We start from the raw sequence: 17,283 nt of genomic DNA on the forward strand, positions 1-17,283 counted from the left end.
TAAAATTATTGATTTCAACAAAGATATTTTTTATGTTGCATAAAATATTAATAATTAAATAAATTAAAAATAGATAAAAATATTAAAGTGTTTGATGAAGTATATTTTTATAAACTTTTAATTTTTTTAAATAAAAAATAAGTATTAAAAATATTAAAATATAAAAACTAAAAAATAATTTACTTTTTTAAAAAAATGAAGTTGGCAATCAAATCAGTTGATTGAATTGATAAATTAAACTTTAAACCTATTTAAGTATATAATTTAAATTAAATAAAGAGGTAATGCAGTTAATTTGATGATAGAATCATTGAACCAATATAATCCGGTTAATTCAGTCGATTCAATCATTCAACATAGCAAAATTCTTTTAGGTATTTAGCAAAATGAATTGAACTCAAAATCTCAGAAATATTTTTAAAATCAAAACTAATTAAACTAGTTTGGTGTGTGTATATATATATATATTTATAAAATAATATGTTTATTTATTTTTAATACATACTTTATATTTCATAATAATACACATTTGTAGAAATTTTTATATATTATATCACTTAAATATTTTTATATAAGATTAAAATTTATGTAAATATAACTTGATAAATATTAAAATTTTGATTTTAAATAAGTAAAATTTAATTGGTTATATTTATCTATTTATTTATATTAGTTGGTCTTGTTTCGAGTTTGCTAACTTTCGGTCTCTTTAGGACGTTGGCGGCTGAAGATGTTCTCAAAACTTTATTGACTCGCTGCACCCAAGTCGGCAATTCTCACCGTATAAGCAAAATTTATCCACGACTAGATTCTGGACTTAGAAGAATATGCAATGGTTAGGATTCAGCTATTTTAATACCATATTGAATTTATATATGTCCTCAATTTTTGTCGTTAATTATATATATGCACAGAGTTATGCAGAAAATGAATCCTGCATATGAGTGAAACCTATCTATGTTTAGGATGTTACATGCACTGATGCCTGTTTAGGATGTTACATGCACTGATGCCTATGGGGAGATGACGAGAGGGGGCCAATAATAATGAAGTGGTGGGGATTAACTACTATATAATACATGTCCTTATAATTTCTTTATCACCTTTTCCCTACTTTTCTTCTCTCTCTCTCTCTCTCTCTCTCTCTTTCCTGGTGATCCTGACCTAGCTATTAGATAATTGCATCACCTACTGTCTCTCTGCTCAACAAAAGCTCTTCTCCAATATCGTTTTGAAGATTAATTATTAGATCACAAAATTAAGAAAGAGGAAGAAGATCATCACTAGAAGAAAAGAAGAGGGCTTGTGGGGGAGAGATGAGTTCGACTAATATGGGAAGTCAATTTGGAGATACTACTTACACCAAGGTGTTTGTTGGGGGCTTAGCATGGGAGACCCAGAAGGAGACCATGAAGAAATACTTCCAACAGTTTGGAGAGATCTTGGAAGCTGTAGTTATCATAGACAAGAATACTGGAAGATCCAAAGGATATGGATTTGTAAGTTTATTCTCATCAGTTTTTCTCTTTCCTCATACATATATGTCTATATATATTGTTAATTAATAACCCTTTTATATTTACATGATATATACACAGTTAAAGCATATTGAACTAACTCATAGATCTGATAATAATGGGATGTACTTATATTGCAGAAAGATTTGAGTGTATTTTGTTATGAATAAGTTGATAAGAAATATTGCTTTGCTTTATCCATTTTTAGGTAACTTTTAAAGAAGCAGAAGCCGCCAGGAGAGCTTGTGTGGATCCTGCGCCTGTGATAGATGGAAGGAGGGCAAACTGTAATCTTGCTTCTTTGGGTGTCCAAAGATCTAGACCTTCCACCTCACAACAATATGGTACTTTCTTCTTGCTTTATTCTCTTCTTCTTTTTCTTTTTCATCTTTTTGGAAATTTCCCTATTCATTTTTTTTGGTCTCGTTATTATCGAAATAATCTTAGTTATGAAAGGAGAATGAAAGAATCCTTTCTCTGATTTTCACATACATACTGATGATGAGAATTTCTTGTGCTTAAGTAATATGTAATGTAATTATTTGATGGAGTTTGATTGTCAATGAAAATCAAAGCTAATACAATTGAGAAATATATTTAGGAGGGGGCAGAAACTTTAGGGTCATGAAATCTTTCCACGCAGGCTTTCAAGGTGGGGTTGGGACTCTACCTTTTCCTTCAACGCCAACTCTTCCACATTGTGCCATCCAACAAGGAATCCCCTTCACTCTATATGGGTAAGCTTCTTTTTTCTTTTTTTTTTTCTCCTAATTATCAATCTCCCATGTGCATTGCCAGTTCACTATATACTCTTTTGACCAAATATATATACATATAATTGAAACCTCGCTCATTCTTTTACTTTCCAAATACATTTATACACTACACTAGTTATATCTATATGCATGATCAGTAATTTGTGTGATACCTTCATGCATGTATCATGATTACTAGCTACAAGTTTGACCATTGTCACGTGCAAGAAGCATGCTCATGTGAAATTATCACATGCCCATCCGTAATGACTGGAAAATTTTTGCTTAAACTTGATTAAAACAGAATTAAGATGTATGAGCTATATATTATAGCTAGTATTAATTTCATCTGCATGACTCATCATCAACTGCTTTCCATTTTCTTCTTTGTGCGCATGTGAGAGTGTCATTTTGAGGGGTTATAATTGCTAATCCTTCATTAATCCATTTTTTTCAGGTACTCTCCCAACTACACATGTCCCACGGTTTGTTCTGACGCCTACTCTCTATCAGCTGGTTTTATTATAATTAGTTCAGGCCAATTCTCAAGAAGAAAAAAAAAAAGATCTAATTGTATCCTAGATAGGCAACTGTCTTGCATATAATAATTAATTTCGTTTTTGGGTGTTTTTTGTATGCAGAGCTACTATGGCTCAAGTGGAGGAACAAGCTGCCATTATCTTGTATATGGGACAGTAGCGAATGGCACAATTGCTGGTTCAAATTCAAATTTCTACCCATACATGCAATATGGAGTAGGGTTCGATTTCCAGTATCCTCAACACCACTTCCAGTATCCAATTGTTGCTACATCAGGTGTCCCACAGCACTATAGCCCACCAATGACTCTGAATGCCATCCCACACTCTCAGGCCATAGCTGGTCTGTGACTCTGAACATATTCTAATTCCTTGTAGCCAATTTCCTAATATATACTAATTAGGCATTAATTGCATTCAATATTGCAGGACCAAGTGTAAGCACAGCTCTTGCTGCTCCAACTGTTGCTGCTTTGGCACCACATTATCCTTCTCAGACAAATTCTCTACGCCCCATCAGTAGCGTTTGAGCTATTCTTACTTAAATATCTTGACTACTGATCTTGGTTCCTCTCTTCTCCGTCTCAACTCCATATAGCTGGCTAGGGACTCCTTACAATTCTCTCCTCTACGTATATGGACCCATGGCAAAATCTTATTTCAGTCTTTAACCATCTGTTGAGAGGGGATATTTAAGTATTTAATTAGCCATTTTTGGATAATATCTCCATCACATGAAGCAATTTGTCTAAGATGGGTTAGATTAGTTAGACGATACATAGAAACAAGTTCATAGAATGGGAAACAGTACAGGACTGTAGCTCACATTCATTAAATCACCCTATAACATCCAGATGCAGGGTGGGTTTTTAACAACATTCACTGGGCATGGAATGCCCAACTAAGGCTGTTTTTGCTAACATCAATAGGGCAATTTGCTCTTGCAGTTTGCACTCACTTCTTGCAAATCCTCTCTTCTCTTTTGGAAAGGGAAGATATTCTTTGGTCATCACTAATTTAGTTGCATTTGATTCTTGATCAGTTTTAATTGTAAAGAATTCATTGTGGCTAAACCATTGGGGGTTCTAGCTCAATTTTGACAGAAGAGCTGTTGTTTTTTTTCAAACCTAGAGCTCATGCATGCTTTTGTGAAATTCCCACTTGGAGTAAGTGTTGGTGTGTTTCTTTTTCTTTACTTGTTATATACTAGTTAAAGCTGAGATAACCTGAGGAGATATTTTGGTCTGATCCTTTGGCTTGTCCATCTAACCCACAGCCGTTCGTGGTTATGGCTAAAGTTGATTTTTCACTTCTGGTATGCTACTGCTGCCTTCTCCATCTCGTCAAGTCTCTCTCTTTCTCTCTCTCTCATGGATATATTTCTAATGGGAGATACATATATTTTATACTTGTCAAGTTTGGTTTACAATTCCTAAGATATGTAATCGTTTGTGAATCTGAAGTTTGGTTTGTAATAAATGGCCCTGTTGTGCCACCAGTTTAGTGTCTCAAATTTAGCATTTGAAGTGACAAAGAGTCTTAAAATTAAAGGACAACAACTCCTTCATGGAGAGAGAGTTGTTTTGTGGGATTTAGGCAGAGGGAAAGACTACCCCTCAGTTGTGTAGTCTAAGCACTATGGAACTGTAATAAATTTAAAAAAGAAATTGTATTGTAGTCATTTCTATTAGTTTACAAATGTTTTTCACCGCTTGATCTCTGATAGATCACTCAATAAACTTGGTACATTCTCTCTCATTAGACCACTACGATTATGAATCAATGTTGACCACATTTTGTTTCATGCAAGACAAAAAGAAAATATTTGTAACCAATGAATTTTAGCTCAATGATATTATAATTATATCCAGAATTGTAAAGTATTGAGGTCAAATCTTTATCAGAACCAAACAAATAAAAAATAAAGAAAGTGAAATATGATAGTCTAGGACATGAAACAATTTAATGCAAGGAATTGAAGGCGTAGGAAGATATTGCTTCGAACCAAATGCTAAGCAAGTTGTCAAACTGTGAGATCCTCCCTCATTGGAAGATACAGCATCAGCTATTTTATATTCTTCTGAATTTCCTACAAGGCGTTAATGAAGTAGCAAAAACAAAGAGCATTTTTATTAATTATGACATCCAAGAGAAGGCATGATCGTTGTTACCTCATCTCTCTGAAGAAACTCAACATTTAAAGGACTTTTATCTGTGGCTGAGTATGGATTAGCATAGGCAAAATAACTAAAGGCAAATCCTGAGACAATAAGAGGATGTAGCAAACAAGTGCCCCAACAGCTAAGTTGCTTCATGAAGGATGATATTTACATAAGAACAGATTGAACTTGATCGCCTCTTGAAAATTCTTATATGCAAATTATTATAAACAAAAGAGCATTTGAAAAATGCTGAGTTTCACAAGAAGATAGGGAATATATCCATTTCAAAATAAAAAGGATTACTGAAGTTCGTAATGTCATCGATTTCGTACTTAAATGAATCCAAGAATAGACCAAGAGAAAGCCCAGCCTTCCAGTAGTTAAACATGGTTATAAGGCTCCTAATATTGTTGAACAAAGGAAAAGAAGCCCTATACATAAGGGCTCCAATCCCTTCCACTACTGCCACAGCAAAAGCGGCAGATAGAATATCCCAATCACCCGTCTGACCAATAACAGTGGCAAAGGCAGTTGCACAATAAAATCCCACCAAGAAAAAGAGTAATTTTATTGGGAGATTTTTCCTTATCTCCTTGATTCTCGCAACTATCCTGGCCTGCAAAGTTTGGATGGCCCTAACCAATCGTGTTCCACCACTAGTGCTACTTGAAGGAGAAGGATCCAATCCACTATCTACACTACTCCTAACCTGCCAGGCTATCTTCCTGCGCAATTCAAACAAAAACTCTAAATAATATTAAGCAATATATGTTAACAATAAAGCCTCCATTAATCTTCTATATTCTTAGTTCATTCCATTAAAGAAATAACAGAGAACTCAGACTACTATTTCCTTTGCTGAAAAAAAAAAAGATGAAATAAAAAAAATTTTACATCCACTTCATTAAGCATACTCTAAAGTTTACAGGAAACAATGAGTTTATAACATGTACATTTGAATTGAGGGTACTTCTATTGATCATCGACCAAATGGCCCCCGAGCATGTATGAATGCACATGAACTCACATGTGGCATGCAATTAAGGGTATATTAGGAAGTTGAGAACAGACTGATAGGTTAAAGGAAAAAGAAACATGACAGATTTACTACAGGAACAAAGCAACCAAGTCCAAAATTTACGTTCCACAATTTTTAATTTATCTTCTGCTGCAATATGTCCAACCCCATTCATCATAGCATACCATAGATAAGGGTCTAGTTACATGTTACTAATATCCTAGCAGAACAAACAACCAAAAGCATCAACATTATAGAGAATCGGCAGGGTAACTTACCTGAAATTTTTGTCCCAATATGGTTCAGCAAAATAGAGATAAGAACATTGAGAATAGAGTTTCTGGCCAAAGGGATGAGCAGCCTTGTTAAAGCATGCTGTGCATCTTACAGCTAAAACTCTAGATCCGTGACACTCTTTATATAGAAGCTTCGCATTTCTTGGATGGTTAGGAAATGTCATTATAGTTGCCATTGGCTGCAGATATAGAAAGTTGAAACCTGCAAAGTTAGAATAAAGATTTTATGCAACAACAAATATTATAATAAAAGGAATATATATTCTGTGTTGTTTCTGAAACACTACTTTGGCTCTCTCTCTTTACTAAAATATATGCAGTAGAAAATTTAGGATTAATATTTTTGTCATACAGCATACTTATAGTACAGTTTGGATTGCTTTCTTAGAGTGGCTTGAAGTTTGTATATTATCATGATGAAGCAGAATCATTGGGAAGAAGCAAAAATATCTAAAAATGAAAATGATTTTCTTCTTTTTACACAAAGTAAAGAAAGATTTAAAATACACACACAATAACCTATTGCTGAAAACCAAATTTGATAATGTAAAGTTTAATTTCAGTGCCAAGTGCCAACTCAGCAGATAAATAAGGATTTTGAGCTAGTTTACAAAGGAATTTTAGAAAGGTTAGGACACACCAAACAAGACAACACGATCAAGGACACAATATGTCACTGACAACAGCAACACCACAGGGGCAACCCTGGAGGCCCTCACAAACAAATATATAAAGGCCTTCCAACCCCTAATCCAGGTAACTAAAACTCTCTCCAGTCACTTATATTTTCTTTCCCTAAACCCCTATCTTCTAAATTTACCATCAGAGTGGGCCAACGGAACAGCTCTGATGCCCTCTTTAACTTTCTCCTATCTTGCAGGATCACCAGATCAACCCCTGGAGAACAGCCCTCATCAATAATGTAAAATTTAATTCCAGTGCCAACTCACCAGATAGATAAGGATTTGGACCTACTTTACAAAGGAATTTCAGAATGACAGTCAAATATTTAACTTTGGTTGTGCACAAGGGGCAAAATAACAATGAAATGACTGGAAAAAGATGCGCATCAATCCGGGTTCCCTAGGCCTTAAAGCTTTAGCTCTTTTTTCCCCCTTCATTTGATAAGTACGCTAATGCTCTCAGTTAGTGAATATCTTATTTGAAGAAACTGGCACAGCTGCCAAATGTTTTTCTGAACCTTACTATTCTTTCTAATTCAAAAACTTTGCATCACTTCTAATGTAGAATGGGAAGATGGACATCCTAATCCAATTTAGGGATTATATTCCACATAAAATTAGGAAGTTTAGTATTTCTAATAATTAGGAATTTCTATTATTATTATTATTATTATTATTATTATTATTATTATTATTATTATTATTATTTAGGAAAGTATTTAATTATTTAGGAATTTTGTGGATTTGGGTTTCCTAGTTAGGATATGTATTTGTATGTTCCTAATTAGGTTCAATCCTAAAGTTACTATTACAATTGGTGTCCCACATCAAAAACAGTAAAACAAAGAGAATATAAAGCAATAGGCAGCCATGCCAAATTAGTTTAAGGCATTTTGGTGGAGACAACTCCAAACTTAAGAATTGATATCGATAGTCATCCACACTCCTGGGTCAGTAAAATTTCACATGATATCAGAGCATATCACAATCTGGGACCTGAAAAAAGCATGATGGGCAATGAGCCAAACCCAAGTGAATCCATGTTTTAGCAAAAGAACTAGACCTGTAGTGCCAAGCCACAAAGAAGAGGGCCAAACTCTAGATCAGACACTACAGTCAAGTGACAATTGGACCTATAAACTTGAGTCAAACTAAATTGACTTAAACTATTTTGGTAGAGATAACCCCAAACTCAAGACAATTACCAAGCCGATACTCATCCACACTCTCAAGACAGAGTAAAATTTCACAAATATTACATATAGGACCTAGGGTTTCTATTATTATTAGCTTAGATTTTGTTATGACAATTTTATGAGATCAACATAATTTGAGAATTAGTTCTCTTTTCCCTTGTTTTGCCTTTGTTCTTGTTTTGGTGCTACATCAACTTGTTCATCAGTGCCAAATGCTAAATGCAACCCCTCACCTTAGTAATGGAACTTTCAGCTCCAAATTGTTGTGTACACTGTGAAGTGAATATCCAAACACTACCATTCTATTTGTATGATGCACTTGTAATGTAAATCTGATTGGAACATCCAAACCCCGTAGTGGAGCAAAACTCACATTCTAAATACAAAAGAATATCCAAAACTCTGCTTTATTGCCATTGCTGCTTCAAGAACATGACACACTGATTTAGAAAAAATGCCTTTGCATCAATAGCACAACATTTGAGCTGATTCAATACAATATACAACAGCAACAATAACAAAGCCTTAATTGCAAACTAGGTGGAGTCAGCTATATGAATAATTTTTCACCATTTAGCTATCTTTGAAATCAATTCCACATCAACATTCAAAAATTGTAACTCTTTTAATATAAAAAAAAAAAGAAAGGAAAAGACAATTACTAACAGGATTACTCTCACCATGGGCACCTCATTCATTTCAGTGCCCGGAGAACTAGAACAATAATTCGCAGAAATAAAGACCAAATTTACAACCGTAAGAATAAATTCTTCAAACCCAACTTATAATCAACTAAAATTGTACAGAGCTGTTCACGTTTTCGTATTATTGAAATTTAATAACTAGTTAACTACTATGACAGAAAAAAAGAAAAAAAAAAAAAAGAAAAAAGAAGAAGAAGAAGAAGAAGAAGAAGAAGAAGAAGAAGAAGAAGGCTTTTGGTGTGAGTAACTTGAATCTAGAATCAATTCAGCTCAAAATATGGCAAAATATAATTGAATTTATGAGAAGAAAAAATGATAGATTTCTTCTAAAATCGAAAAAATAGCTAAAATACTTTCAGATACAGAAAATGAAAGAGAAAGAGAGAGTAGATTTACTTCACCTAAGCAGACTGATCTCTTGGTTCATGACTCGTGAGAGCCCCGCAATTGACACTAGTTTTCTTCTTCTTTTTTTTTTTTTTCTTTTTTTTTTATCTCCTTTGCCTCTTCATTTTTTCTTTTATTTTTTTCGTTTAGATAATTGCATTTTTTTTTTGCATTTTTAATTAAATATCGGTTTACATTTTTATTTGACCGACTAATGTAAAATTATTATTTTAAACATATTATTAAATTTTTTTATGTAATAAATTTTTAATTTAGAATTTACTAAAATTATTTTCAAAATTATTTAATTTTAATTTTAATTTAATTAAAATTAAATTATATATATATATATATTAAATTTAATATATTTAAATCATAATGATACAAAACAATATATATCTCTTTGGGAATTTAAGTCAAAAAATTACAAAAAATAGCTTGTATCTCATTTAAAACAAAAAAAAAATCATTTAAAATTGAAATTAAGCAATTATAAAAATTTCTTTTAAGAAAATAATATTTCAAGTCTCCTTTGACACTAATAATTATAATGCAAATTTAATTTTCAAAAAATATCATTTTCAATATAATTAAAAATATATTTTAAAATTATTTTAGTATTTTAATATTTTATAATTAATATATATAAATTATTTTTTTAGTCCAACAATAATATCAAATAATATATTAAAATTTTTTACAATATTCCAAAATGCAAACTTCATGCTAAAGAAACTCGAAAACTTACTGTTACAAAACCGGATTTAAAAAAATTTTCGAGTCCGGACTCTATTTTGATATAAAAATGCTTCGTCTCTGGCTTCTTTTCTACGCTTTTTCTCTCTGTTACTCTCACTTGCTCTTTCTGCACTCGACGGATTAGCAGCGAGCGTACGTTCATCTACGGCGGATTTCACAGTGAACGTGAAGTCCATAGTTTTCAGGTATAATCTGCTTCATTTTCGCTGAAGATCGGTTTTTATGCTCATTTCTCCTAGTTTCCTCATTCTCTCTGAAACCTTCGCCTTATCGCTCCAGCTCTCTTTTCCATGGCCATTAGAGCTGGAGGTTTAGCACCTAATCCCTTCTTTAGTTTTCATGCCTCTGCATTTGGATTTTGTGTCTCTATTATAGTAGATAGATGTTAATTCAAGGTATTTATTTTGCTAGTTTTTGTTTTTTCTGGAGCAATTGATTTGCCTATTTTGTTCTGCATGAAGATTAGATGATATTATGGTACTATTTCTGGTGGCGATTGATTATATTCTATGGTGCTTAGGTACTATTTGGTTTATATTGATTTTTTTTAATCCATGAAACATGCGATTGATGTTGGAGAAACTGTACTTCTGCTCTTACTAGAAATAAAACGGGAAAGATAAATTAGAAAAAAAAATTGAGCCTTAGATGGTGTGTGACTTAGCTTATAAGTTGATCAAACCACTGTTTATAATATTTTTTGGGCTTATAAACTTAAAAAAAAAGGGCCGGATCAGCTTTTCAATTTTGGTTAATTTATCTTTTTAGTAATTTTAACCATAAATGTGCTTTTCATTTTAAAATTTCATCATATATTCATGGTTTTGAATCACGGTCGCAGTCATGCCTAACGGAAATAGGCCTCTAACAGTTGTAAGGAAACGGTAACTGTCTGGTGCGAAGTAAATTTTTTTGAAAATTTTGTGAAGTTGATGAAGTGAGTAGATATTGGTAGATAAATGTAAAATTCAGATCCATAAATATATAATAAGTATAAATACATCAAATTAGATGTTATTAATAATGCATTAGTCAAATTAATTCTGAAAAATAATTCAAATTGGAAAAAAAAAACATAAATCTATTGGTTGGGCAAACTAATGCTTCATACTATAAATTTAACAATAACCTAACATCAAACAAAATTTTCTTCAACAAATATGCAAAAAATTATAAATAATACTCACCTTTTGCAAGAAGTAGTTGGAAGGTGAAATTTTGAGAGAAAATGTGATAAAAATAGTAGTTGGAAGGTTGGAACACATAGAGAATTAAAAAAAATAAAGAAAGCACCACATGTATATGTTTTTTGTCAATTTAATTATTGAGGTAACGGCCGTAAATAATGATCGTTACGTAATGTAACGGTTGTTATTTAAAACCATAAATATATCTTATTTAATATTTTTTTAGTAATTTTAACCGTAAGTGTGTTTATAAGTTTTTTTTTTTTTTAACCAAATGTGTCAGCTGCTTATAGGCAATTTAACTAAACATGTATTTGCTTAGAATTTTAAATGCTTTTAAATTAGCTTATAAGCTCTAAGTATTTATAAACTAATTTTCATGAGTTAAGCTAAACATTTATTCATTTTTTCCTCTATTTTCCTTATTATGCAATTTCTTGCATTTCTTTGTTTTCAATGTGTTTTCTCTGTTAAGAATGGTTTTACTAGCATTTGAACCCGAGAAACTAACATCTCTCTGTATAATAGAATTTTTATGGTCAAATAAGTTTTGTATTAATAATTTGTCTCTTTGGATGTTTAGTTCATGAGTTGATTTCTTAAAAAAAAAAAAAAAATAAATGAAAAATTCTTATGATTAGCTTTCCTTAGCATACTTATTCTCCTAACTTTTACATTCTCCTTTCCAGGACCATTTGGTCAAAACATCTCAACATTACCAAGGTATGCTCTAGGCAAGAAGAATTCATTGTGTGCCAATTCATAAGAGGCTAATATATAGAGAACTTATTGCTAAAACTTCTGATTGTTGGCCTTTTCAATATCTTAAATGATAATATCTGTCAATCTTCATTGGATTTCAACCATCTTACTGTGTTTTTTCTACTGTTCTCCCAATTTAGTTTCTCAACATTTCTGTGGGGTCAACATAAATAGCTAAAAATAATCCAGTGTTTTCAATTATGTTTTGATCTTCTATTGTATTCATCTTTTATCTAATTATATGCCTGTTTTACAAAATCTTGCAAGTTTTGTGTGGTGCTTGTTGGGGAAGTGGGTGAGCAGTGCGCAAGCTACTTATGATTATTTTTCAGTTGTGCTTAATTGACCATATTTTTCATGTACTCCCACCCTGCTCAAATCTGCAACATTGTTAATTTGTGTCTTAACACTTATCTATGATTTTCTCCTCATTAATGATGTGATGACTCTTTCTCAAGTGACTATTTGTTGATGCTTTGTGGATCAGATACTAATTCCTGAAAATGAAAATGTTGTCTTTCAAAGAATAAGTGATGTAGATGACTTGCATGAATTTTTCAGAAATAATGGAGCATAGTAAATCTTATGCATGAAATACAAGCTTGGTCTGGAGAACAGAGTAAAAAGTTGTATAGTATCAATTTCTATGAGTTGGTAGTTTTAGTTGGGTACTTGGGTTATATTGTATTATCAGAGGAGTCAAAAGCAGAATGGTATTTAATGGGTTTTTTAATATTAAAGTTGGAAAAAGTGTATTCATTTTATTATAAAAAAATGCATGATTTGGTTTTCCTGTTTTGCTATGTAGCACATCAATTAGTTGGCCTTGAAGAGCATTTAGGAATTACCTCCTGGGTGCTGGCCCAAAAGTTGAACCTTGCTCAAAAAGTTGGGGAACAAACCCACTTGCCAAAGGAGCAAACCTTTGGGGTTGCATTGATTACTTTAACTTGCTCGTTTTAAATACCTTCCTTTTCTCTTTATTTTCCCTTTTGTTTCATCAATTGTTAATTCTGGAAACTCTGATTGGTCTTTTCATTGAAAACAATGATTCAGCATACATTAGTTGCAAAAATGAGTTCAAGAGGTGGGGGTGGAAGGGCTTCAACTGCTGGTGGTAGTAATAATGCATCATCCAGGGGGAAAAATGCATCAGAAGTCTCTAGCCCTAAGGCTGAGCAGTTGGGTCAAGGTGTGGTAGACATTAGTTTGGATGATGGGGCATGGGAGGTTATGTCACGGAAGCCTAAGAACAGAGCTGGAAGCAGTGCTGCAAAACCCTGGGGTTTTCAGAATTCTAATCCTAAAGCAGGGGGGCACCCCGATGTGAGACATGAGCAAGGCATGCGAAATAATGGTGGATCAGGAAGGATGTCTGCAAATGCATGGTCAACTCAAGCTTTGGATTCTAAGAGGCCAACTAACAGAGGAAATACCAGGCCGCAATCATCCAATAGGGGCTCAGAGAACAACTATATGGCTCCACAATCTGTAATTCCCCCACCATTGGAGCATGGATGGAATTGGCAATCTAGAGCTGGTGCAACTGTTCCTAATATTTCAGAAGATGGTAAAAAAAAAAATGAAGATACTGAAGTTAGCAAGGAAAATGATGTTGATGATGAAGATGATGAGGATGACGATGCCATTGATGATACAGATGATGAGCTTCATAGTGAAGACTTTGATTCAGATGCTAGCCAAAAGAGTCATGAGACTCGCAAGAATAGCAGATGGTTCAAGAAATTTTTTCAGAGTTTAGATAGTTTGACTGTTGAGGAGATCAATGAACCCGCAAGACAGTGGCACTGTCCAGCATGCCAAGGTGGTCCTGGTGCCATTGACTGGTACAGAGGCCTGCAGCCCCTGATCACACATGCCAAAACAAAGGGATCAAAAAAGGTGATGCTTCATAGAGAGCTAGCAGAACTTTTGGATGAGGAGTTGCGTAGAAGGGGAACTTCAGTTATTCCACCTGGTGAAGTATTTGGAAAATGGAAAGGTTTAAAAGATGAGGAAAAAGATCATGAAATAGCTTGGCCTCCAATGGTTATCGTTATGAATACAAGGCTTGAACAGGATGAGAATGATAAGGTATTAATTTTTTATTTTTGGTAATTAAATTTTGTGGGGTTCATCACTCAGGGGTTTTATTTTGTGTGAAGTTAAGTTTTTCTGCCCTGCCAGATTTGTTTGCTTGATTTGTTGCTGCTTACTAACTCTTTATGTGTATTAAATTGGATTTTAGTGGATTGGAATGGGCAATCAAGAGCTTCTTGACTACTTCAATGGATATGCTGCTGTGAAGTCTAGACATTCGTATGGTCCGCAAGGGCATCGCGGGATGAGTGTTCTGATATTTGAGAGCTCTGCAAGAGGTTATTTGGAAGCTGAACGACTGCATAAGCATTTTGCTGAACAGGGAACTGATAGAAATGCTTGGGATCGTCGTCGTGTCTTGTTCCATCCGGGTGGTAAGCGCCAACTCTATGGTTACATTGCAGTTAAGGAAGACTTGGACATCTTCAATCAGCATTCACAAGGTTCTCTCTCTCTCTCTCTCTCTCTCTCTCTCTCTCTCTCTCTCTCTCTCTCTTCGTGTGTCTGTAGTGGTATCTTTCTATCTATTAATATACACTGCTAAGGATTTTGTTTTGCAACTACTTTTTCCTATGTAATCAGTATTTGTTGATAATCCCTTCCTCCTGTCCTTTTCCACAACCACCAAAAGTATTACAAAAATATGATTAATCTAATATGATCAACAGTTGGTTGACACTCGGTTATGTTGATTAGGGAGGTCGAAGCTGAAATATGAGATGAGGTCTTACCATGAAATGGTGGTGCGCCAAATCAATCAAATGAGCGAGGATAACCAGCAACTTATTTGGTTGAAGAGCCGGGTTGATAAAGAGCAAAGGAAGACCAAGACTCTTGAGGAATCTCTTGAAATAGTGTCTGACAAGCTGCGCAAGACTACAGAGGAAAACCGCATTGTAAGGCAGAGAACCCAGATGCACCATGAACAGAGCCAGGAAGAGGTAATGCTGCTTACTGCATATAAGTAATCACATTTGAGTTGACTTTTAGTGGAGAATGCTGTGTGCGTGTTACCTGTTAGGAAAGCCCTTGATGCAAATGTTGTTCCTGAAAAGGAAAATTAGAATGGAGGTGCTGGAAATCCTTAAGAGAAGCACTTAGTTTCTTTTCAGTAAAAGTATCTTTGAGTGCATGTGCTGGCATATAAATTGAACTTTACGATATAGTAATGGAAGGGTTATCTTGGACATCTCACATATTTATTGGCTTCTGCTAATTTATTATGATAACTGGAATAACTTCTTTATTAGCATCTTGATGTCAATTAAAGCATGCTCTATTCTGATATTCTCATTGCCTTGAGCTTTATCATACTGTGTTTGAGGTTTAGTGAATCCTCAAGGGAAAAATTGAGTGTGAAAGGTTTGATTTCATTTGAAGAATGAGTATATTGGTGATGCTTGGTTTAAAGTTTGCTTTGAATTTGACTCACTTGTGGGTATTTTTAATAGCATGCTGACAATTCTGTCTAAACTTCTTTCAACTAAATTTAATGATTGATGAAGTTGGATTTCCAAGAGCAATTTTTCAAGGATCAACTCAAAGTTATCCATGAAGCAAGGGATGCAAAGGAAGAGAATTTTGAGCATCTACAACAGAAGGAAAGGGAGAAAGCAAAGCAGCTAGGTGCAAATCCTTCTAATTGTGAGGAATATAGGCGCAGGTATGTAATTGTTTGAACTGATTGGAGTAGTGTAGAAAATAGGTGGTTTTATGGTAAATTTTGGGGAGGTTATTGACGAATCTTTTATGTTATGTTCCATTTTGTGTCTGAAGGGTGGAAGAAATGGAGAAATTTATCCAATTTCAAGACAAAGAGATGAAAGACTATGTTGCAGAGAGAGATGGGCTTATCAAAGCACATGAGGAGAAGTTTGCTGCAATGAAGAGGAGGCATTGGGAAGAAGAGTTTGAGTTAGAGAAAGAGTTTGATGCTGAACTAACATATTTGATGGAGAAATACACACATCCACAGAGCGCAAAAGGCTCTACTAATATTTGATGCTTCATGCGTAAGAGGGAACAAATTTAATAAATTCCTAAAGTTTGAAGACATTTTGATATTTTACTTTCTCTGATCACCTGCAAAGAATAGGAAAGCCAAGTTGTGTGAGTCCCTTATGGCCTTTCTTTTGATGGACCTTGCTTTCATGTATGGGTAAACATATGACTAAATGAAGATTGAAAATTTTAAAAATTTTACTATGGTGCCGCGGAAACGTTATGCAACTAACAGCTGGCTGGTCTCGTCATTTAGTGTCATTTACCTTTTCCCATCTGGGAGGTAACCATGCGTCCTCGGTGATGTGTCAGCTTTGGGTTGGATTGATTTTTAAGACATCGCTAATTTTGTTTAGGGTTGAAGAACAAAAAATGTATGTTGTGGTTTGACATTTTTATAATTAGGGATTTTTTTTTTTAACAAATTAGTGCTCTAAAAATAATGCCTCTTTCAAGAAATGGACAACTGAAAGTGAGTTTTGCTAGATAGATTTTTTTTTTTAAAAAAAAAAGCTATTATTATAAAGAATTTTATATTATAAGTGAATATTAATAAATCAAATTGATAACATTATATTTGGACCTTTATGAATTCTTAATAAAGTAAAGCACTATTTTATATTTTGCTTAAATTCCCCTTAAATTAAATTTAATTTCAGCAAATATTTGGATAAAATTACAATTTATTGAAAAAAAAAAATTTAACTTAAAAAGCCAAAGTTAAGGATATTTTTAATTGATTTTTCATTATGTATGGCAAAAAAAAAAAAGAAGAAGAAAATATTTTATTATTTCAAAAAATATTTTCTATGAAAAATAAGTTACTTTTGCAAAAATAAATAGTCTTATGAAATGGAAGAATGGCGAGGATTATCAAGAAAGACAATTGATTGATTCAATTTCTCTCCTATTTTCCATGCCAAAGGTCAAATTTCAATCAAACACACTTTAATCAATTTCCCTATTTTGACGTCCTTTTTGCTATTAAATGTTATGTTAATTTTACAAGTCTAACACAATTTAAAAGACCAAAAAAAAAAAAAAGTCCTTCTGGAGGCTTTTAGTTTCTGCTCAAGTTTGTAACGGTTTTATTGGTTGTTCTCCTCATTTGTAATTTTTTTATAGTGCCTCTTTGTGTATAGCTGATAGCCAATATCGATAATAATTGTTTTATATTAACTGTTTATTTAATTATTGATATGATATATATATATTAT

At 33.2% G+C, this 17,283-nt stretch overlaps 3 protein-coding genes across 6 annotated transcripts; 2 read left to right on the forward strand and 1 right to left on the reverse strand.

The window, feature by feature from the left end:
- The first annotated feature begins 1,088 nt into the window (after window positions 1–1,088).
- LOC110668295 (probable RNA-binding protein ARP1) lies at window positions 1,089–4,492 on the forward strand. Of its 2 annotated transcripts, none has more exons than XM_021829487.2 (6): window positions 1,089–1,499; window positions 1,726–1,861; window positions 2,161–2,254; window positions 2,730–2,757; window positions 2,914–3,154; window positions 3,241–4,492. In XM_021829487.2, the coding sequence occupies exons 1-6, from the start codon at window positions 1,317–1,319 to the stop codon at window positions 3,339–3,341; spliced, it is 783 nt and encodes a 260-aa protein (XP_021685179.1). In that variant the 5' UTR covers window positions 1,089–1,316; the 3' UTR covers window positions 3,342–4,492. The 2 variants fall into 2 exon arrangements, with proteins under 2 accessions (XP_021685179.1, XP_021685178.1); XM_021829486.2 differs by having other exon boundaries at window positions 1,091–1,499; window positions 2,119–2,254.
- A 678-nt stretch (window positions 4,493–5,170) lies between these two features.
- LOC110668320 (ycf20-like protein) lies at window positions 5,171–9,285 on the reverse strand. Its single transcript, XM_021829515.2, has 3 exons — window positions 9,267–9,285; window positions 6,270–6,466; window positions 5,171–5,698 (listed from the first exon to the last, which is right to left on the reverse strand). Exons 2-3 carry the CDS (start codon window positions 6,461–6,463, stop codon window positions 5,230–5,232), a joined length of 663 nt encoding a protein of 220 aa, XP_021685207.2. The 5' UTR covers window positions 6,464–6,466; window positions 9,267–9,285; the 3' UTR covers window positions 5,171–5,229.
- Window positions 9,286–10,047: 762 nt separating this feature from the next.
- Window positions 10,048–16,267, forward strand: LOC110668281 (protein SUPPRESSOR OF GENE SILENCING 3). Of its 3 annotated transcripts, XM_021829459.2 has the most exons (7): window positions 10,069–10,201; window positions 11,893–11,926; window positions 13,022–14,059; window positions 14,214–14,508; window positions 14,762–15,006; window positions 15,571–15,728; window positions 15,842–16,267. In XM_021829459.2, exons 3-7 carry the CDS (start codon window positions 13,040–13,042, stop codon window positions 16,065–16,067), a joined length of 1,944 nt encoding a protein of 647 aa, XP_021685151.2. In that variant the 5' UTR covers window positions 10,069–10,201; window positions 11,893–11,926; window positions 13,022–13,039; the 3' UTR covers window positions 16,068–16,267. The 3 variants fall into 3 exon arrangements, with proteins under 3 accessions (XP_021685153.2, XP_021685151.2, XP_021685152.2); XM_021829461.2 differs by lacking the exon at window positions 11,893–11,926 and having other exon boundaries at window positions 10,048–10,201; XM_021829460.2 differs by lacking the exons at window positions 10,069–10,201; window positions 11,893–11,926 and adding an exon at window positions 12,774–12,905.
- Window positions 16,268–17,283: the final 1,016 nt, after the last annotated feature.

This window comes from Hevea brasiliensis, chromosome 10, assembly GCF_030052815.1.
Source record: "Hevea brasiliensis isolate MT/VB/25A 57/8 chromosome 10, ASM3005281v1, whole genome shotgun sequence".
Classification (NCBI taxonomy): Eukaryota; Viridiplantae; Streptophyta; class Magnoliopsida; order Malpighiales; family Euphorbiaceae; genus Hevea; species Hevea brasiliensis.

Bases quoted from the DNA above. Each gene is read 5' to 3' on its own strand.
- LOC110668281 (XM_021829461.2), top strand. From the start codon at position 13,040: ATGAGTTCAAGAGGTGGGGGTGGAAGGGCTTCAACTGCTGGTGGTAGT. The intron at 14,060-14,213 runs GTATTAATTTTT...ATTGGATTTTAG, and splicing joins AACAGGATGAGAATGATAAG to TGGATTGGAATGGGCAATCA. The intron at 14,509-14,761 runs GTTCTCTCTCTC...TATGTTGATTAG, and splicing joins CTTCAATCAGCATTCACAAG to GGAGGTCGAAGCTGAAATAT.
- LOC110668320 (XM_021829515.2), bottom strand. From the start codon at position 6,463: ATGGCAACTATAATGACATTTCCTAACCATCCAAGAAATGCGAAGCTT. The intron at 5,699-6,269 runs GTAAGTTACCCT...TGAATTGCGCAG, and splicing joins TATTGGGACAAAAATTTCAG to GAAGATAGCCTGGCAGGTTA.
- LOC110668295 (XM_021829486.2), top strand. From the start codon at position 1,317: ATGAGTTCGACTAATATGGGAAGTCAATTTGGAGATACTACTTACACC. The intron at 1,500-1,725 runs GTAAGTTTATTC...ATCCATTTTTAG, and splicing joins GATCCAAAGGATATGGATTT to GTAACTTTTAAAGAAGCAGA. The intron at 1,862-2,118 runs GTACTTTCTTCT...AAATATATTTAG, and splicing joins TTCCACCTCACAACAATATG to GAGGGGGCAGAAACTTTAGG.